The sequence below is a fragment of the Hipposideros armiger genome, unplaced genomic scaffold (genome assembly GCF_001890085.2).
Source record: "Hipposideros armiger isolate ML-2016 unplaced genomic scaffold, ASM189008v1 scaffold_6, whole genome shotgun sequence".
Taxonomy (NCBI): Eukaryota; Metazoa; Chordata; class Mammalia; order Chiroptera; family Hipposideridae; genus Hipposideros; species Hipposideros armiger.
Genome location: NW_017731356.1, coordinates 3,211,069 through 3,216,712, shown reverse-complemented (window position 1 = coordinate 3,216,712; position 5,644 = coordinate 3,211,069). Strand labels below are relative to the sequence as shown.

Below are 5,644 nucleotides of genomic sequence, written 5' to 3'. Positions count from 1 at the left end.
GCTTAGCTCTTGTTTTATTGTCTTTTCCTTTTTATATCTCACATCAGGGTCTGGGGATGAGGTCAGGGATACGGGAAATAGGGGACTTCTGAGTACTTCTGAACGCCCATGCCCCCATTTTGGGAATTATAACGCCATACAATAAATATATCACTCGATGCTGGGAAATGCTACACCCTGGAGAGACAAGTTTTCAGATAACTGGGTAGTGTAGCACAGAAATATCAAAATCTTAAAAAACTTTTTTACTAGAAGGAATGCTTGTTTTTTCTGAAGCATTTATATATTTTCTGTCTTAAAAGTGGAACATATTGATAATTCAAGATGGCCGCTATTATTTTCAGTTATTGCACTGCCCTCTTATATAATGATGCTCTCCANCCCCCGTAAAAAGCTGGCAAGACTACGTGGTAGTTTCCGGATTGCCTTCTCCCGGAGGCTCAGGAAAAGTGTGGAATTATACCTGTGGTGGGACCTAACCCAGTTTCGTTTTGCCAGCTCGGTAATTCTGATAAGCATTTTGGAGCTCATTTATAAAATACGTAAATTACAAACACCAGGTACCCTTAAGAGTCTTCTGTGGTTTTAATATAATCAGATAATGCTTTGAGAGCGCTTTAATTGGCTTTAAAGAAATAGAAGTTTGTGATCATTTAACGAAAGGCTGCGGAATTTGAGAGCTATCACACTTGTCCAGTGTGATAAAGTCAGCACTACTTAGTACTGTGTTATATGCCATTTATCAATGACTGGTGATTGTGTTTAGTCATCAGAACAAAATTCTGCTGGTTGGCTCAATTGTGATTGATGTTTATATGTTAAAATGATGCAATTCTTTAAAATGCTTACTCATTTAAGACTCGCCTGCCTTTAGAGAGGTAAGATTGGCAGCGATCACTTAACAAGCATTTGTGCCAAGTACTAACATGCGAGTACTATGTGTCAAGTACTGTGCTAACTGCTTTGCAGACATCATCCATTTTACATAATACTTGTCAAAGAGGTTTTATCATCCTCATTTTACAGACGAAGGGGCTGATTTTCAGAGGGTTTTCAGAGTCGGGATCGGGCCCTGGTAGTCCTGACTCTGTCACCTGTCCTCTTACAGTGATAATTGACAGCAGTGAATGCCCAGAGTCTAAAATATTTTTTATAGGCATTTCTTATAGGTTCCTGTCTCCTCAGAACTCAACTTTATTCACAGCATACATGATTCTGTCTCTGGGAGCAATATAAAATTCTACTTCTAGTAATAAATGGAAAGATTTAGGAGTAAATAGACTAGACTGGGATCCAAAATGCTTCCAATAATCTCAGTGAATCTGAGAAACATGATGACATTCTGTTGTCCAAATTTGTCCCATCCAGAGTCAAAAACTTCTTTTCGACTTTGTCCTGTCAGTGACGTAAGCACACCCACGATCCTATGACTATGTAAAATTAATTTTTCATTAAACTTTTTTGATATTTACCTATTTAGCTCCCATCTGTTTGATTTTTGGCTAAGCTGCAGGGCACAAATTTGAAGACTCGGTTGATCACCTGAGGCTTTAGAAACAGTTGACGTACCTTTGAATACTCTTGTGACCCATCGTGCCTGGAGCTCTGTGCAGGCAAGGATGGAGCCTTGAAGGCTGATAAGGCCGATGATGGCCAGGGTCGTCTTCTCTAGGTTTGAGGGAAAGACCATCTTGTACAGAAAGAGCTTCTTGGCACACAGGCTTTTGAGAGGCTCTTCCAGAAAGGGGAAAGAAAACGTGTATCCTGTTGTGAAGATCACCACGTCAATGTTTTCTTCCTCTGTCCCATCTTCAAAGACAGCAGAGGTTTCTCTAAACTCCTTCACGCCGGTTTTCAGCGTGACGGTCCCACAGAGGAGACACGTGGGCAGCTCATCATTAATGACGATTTTCCTTTTTTTCCTTTGACGTGGGGTAGGGGAAAGGGGAGAAAATTATCCACTGTATGTAGTTATATCGATGAGACACTTCAGCAAGTGATTTATCTGGTCAAATCAGGGAAATCTATCTGCCAAGCCAAGGGAGTTGAATTGACCAATGTCTACCTGACTTACTGTCTCTATAATATGTTTGGTTTCCCTGCTCCCAGCGGAAGGCATGTGGAAAATGACTAAAACTACTCTTTCCTGCCTGGGCTTTAAAATTCCTCGTCTCTGGGAACTAATTTCTGGAGCAGGGCTTTTCTTGGAATATCAGGATGTGAGGGCACAACAATTCATTTGATCACTTTTGGGTCTCACATCACCAGGCCTCAAAGAATTGACATGAGACAAAGAAGAAATGAACAATAAAATTCTGGAATGAAAATTTTTAAAACCTGAATCTACTGATACTGATAAATAGTTTCATTATAAACATCATTCTACCTAATCACAGCAGACATACTCTTTGTAAAATTTAATATTAAATCATCCATTGCCATTAATTTTCTTTATGAGTTGAAAGCTATTTTACTAAAGAAAGGTCTAGGGATCAAGCTATTAATAAAAATCACATTTACATGCACTTCAAAGGTATTTGTTTCCTTGCCAATGTGCAACTCTGTACAGGTGCCTATTAAAATATATAATTGTGGGATTTCCTATTGGAGGTTTATACCTCTATTCAGCCAGGCTAGACATTTATTAAAGGTTAGAAAGAGCTGGGCGCCTATACTCACTGATTCTGCAAATTCTATTGGTAGATCCAGCCATTCCAAGATTTTTCAAAGCCAATTTAAATTTCCCCTTCTTTCAAAGCTGGAAATGAAAAGTTTTCGTCCTCCTGTTTTCTTCTAGCCACAGAAATTGCGAGTTTTGTTACGAGAAAGAGAACACCCCTACATCAAGAGCTGCTGTGGTACCTGATGGACAATTGTCTTAAGGAAGTAAGCTTCAACCAGAATAAGCAAAGATGGCATCACAATTATGGAACATTCTGAGTTCTGACTAAAACAGGATGAACAATATTGATTCAGTCATTTTCCCATTAAATTAAAAAAAAATTTCAAGTACCCCTTGATAATACTTAATCCATAATTCTTATGGTCAACCCTCTTATTCCACTGCCTCTGTTGAATCCAGTTTAGTACACATGAAGGCACAACTTGTGAGATAAAATTATTGCATCTTCTTATATGCATCATAGTATATGGGTAGCCTCCATCTGAAGAGCGACCGATAAGCCAGGTACCAGTTCTAGTACTGAGAAGTACCTAAAGAGTAAGGCAAGAAGGATAAATACGTGTTCATCATGTTGTAGTATTTTTCTTTGATGTGTTGCAAATGGTCTCCTCTCATTCTGGTCTTAAAACAACAGAGGACTGGTGACTTTGTACATAAGTTTACCAGTGGCTGTCTGTTTCTGCTGCTGTCATTGTTTTCACAAATCACTTTTACCTGATCTAGATACCTGTTAAGTATTTCTACCATCTTTACTACAATAACATCATTATGTAAACTTCTTGGGCTAAGTCAAGGTGGCTTTTCTCTTCAAACAAAGTATAAATCTGTGTTCTAATTGAAAATGTGGGGCTATTCAGAAAACAACCTCCCACTTTTTACATGGGAGTTTTGCCAGAATTACAAAAGGAGCGTGCGAAAGAAAGATAGTTGGCCAGCAGAGGCGGGAACAATTTGCCCATTTGGTCTTGTGCCTGAAGGAGAACTTTGGAAAAGTGCCTACCGGTCTGGCATCCACGCATTTTTCCTAGATCCTTCTTAGAGATGGTTCAGGTGTGTAAAGTGTGGATTTTTTTTCACTTACCCTGTCCACATACTAGAGCAATTGGCCAGTGTGTTTTGCACTCTTGAGTGCTTCTCTCCAGACTCCAGAAATGAGGTTGGGGTGGGGGTGGGAGGGTGGGGCATGGAGTCAGAGGCAGCGTACCTGAGCAGCTGTTCGACTGAGTTCCACAGACACATCTCCTCCAGTGTTCCCAAGGCCTACCACCAGGACACGCTGGTCCCGAAAGCATTCTGGGACCTTGTACTCTTGACTGTGTAGGATGCGGCCTTTGAACTTATGGATTCCTGAGGGGAAGGAAGGATCAGAAAATCAGAAATTCCCCAGCATGCTGGCCGAGGGTCAGTGGGCAAAGGAAGGTCCCAGAAACATGTCAGCCCTTTGCTTCTGGGGTAATTGCAGGACGTGGGACCAGAATAGCATCCCCCTCTCCCNTGATTATTTTTTTCTATGTTTTTTGTTGCAAAAATGTGCCATGACTTTTCTGACAACCCAATACAATAGTTGTTGAATGCATGAACGTGATCAGAAAGCACTGTTATTTTTATTGGTTTTGTTATCTTTATTGATGTTCATTGCGAGTTGAGAGGGCCCTATACTCGTTAACCAGTACTGAATATGACTCAGATATGAGTAGAGCGAATATGAAGGCTTTATTCCTACCTATTTCTGTTGCTCATAAACTTTCATGATGTCCCAATGTCATTCATTCATTCATTCATTCATTCAATAAATAAGTGTCTATAACCAACAGGCATCATCCTAGGTGCTTGGTTTTGAATAAAACAAAGTCCTTGCTCTCAAGGAGCTTACATTCGAATGGGGGAAGTCGGCAGGCTATAAAAAACCCAGCCCAATGCATATGCACTATATCAGGTGGTGATGGGTATTATGAAGCAGGGGAAGGGGGAAAGGCAGTGGTGAGACCGGGTGGGTTCCCATGTTATACAGTGTTGTCACAGGAGACTTCTCTCTTATGGCGATGTGTGAACTAGAGAGGGCTTGCAGGTATCTGGGAGCGGGGAGAGCATCCCAGGCAAAGGCAACAGTAACTGTAAAGGCTGTGCAGGGGCCCTGCCTGGCATGTCTGAGGAGCAGGGTGAGGCTGGAGAGCCTGGAGCAGTACGGGTGAGGTGGGAGAACGATAGGAAAAGAGGGCATGGAGGCAGCCGCTTGCTCTGTCGGGCTGTGGGGCGGCAGGGAAGTTTCTGGGAGTGAAATGGGAAGCAGTCGGACGGTTTTGAACAGAACAGTGGGGCATTGCTCACTCTTGCTGTGGTGTTAAGACTCGGCCGTAGAACAGCAGAGTGGAAGCAGGGAGGCCAGCTAAGTGGTGGCAGTAAGTGTCCTCGTGAGCGATGATGGTGGCCTTGTGTGAGGTGGCAGTAGCAGGGGGAGTAAGAAGGGTCTGGATTCTGGATTTCTTTGAAGGTAGGTGCTGACGGGATTTGCTGGTGTGCAGCGCGAGAGCGTAAGAGCAGAAAAGGATCGTTCTAGAGACACAAGTTTGGGAGCCGGGAGCCTATGGTGGCATTTAAGGCCACCTAGAAGTGAGTGGTAACAGACATGAGAGGAGGCCTGAGGACTCAGGTTGGGGTTCACCAATTTTCAGGAATGAGGAAGAAGAGAGGCCAGTAAATGAGAGAAATAGCAGCCCCAGAGGCAGAGCAAAGACAAGATGGCGTTCTCGGGGCCAAGTGAACACAGGACTGCCACCTGCTGGGGGCCAGGCTCTGCGTTCCGCTGAGGCAACCTGGTGCCCCACCGGACACATTCTAAGGACACACATCTAGCTGGTGGCAGAGTGAGGACCGAAAACAAACACTTCTGGCTCCTAACACAGTGATTTCCAGCCTGCTGGGCTGCTTTTCTAGCAATGGCTTTTGTATCTTGTTTCTTTT

General features: G+C 42.8%; 1 protein-coding gene across 4 annotated transcripts in view; it reads right to left on the bottom strand.

Annotated features, from left to right (window-relative positions):
• Positions 1–381: 381 nt before the first annotated feature.
• LOC109385502 (dimethylaniline monooxygenase [N-oxide-forming] 4-like) overlaps positions 382–5,644 on the bottom strand; it is a 29,674-nt gene continuing 24,411 nt past the window's right edge. For all 4 annotated transcript variants that reach the window (XM_019647887.1, XM_019647868.1, XM_019647879.1 and 1 more), the window contains 3 exons: positions 3,888–4,030; positions 3,014–3,213; positions 382–1,922 (listed from right to left, as the gene is read on the bottom strand). In XM_019647887.1, coding sequence (XP_019503432.1) covers positions 1,469–1,922; positions 3,014–3,213; positions 3,888–4,030 — 797 coding nt within the window. In that variant the 3' untranslated portion in view covers positions 382–1,468. The remainder of the gene's footprint in view (positions 1,923–3,013; positions 3,214–3,887; positions 4,031–5,644) is intronic.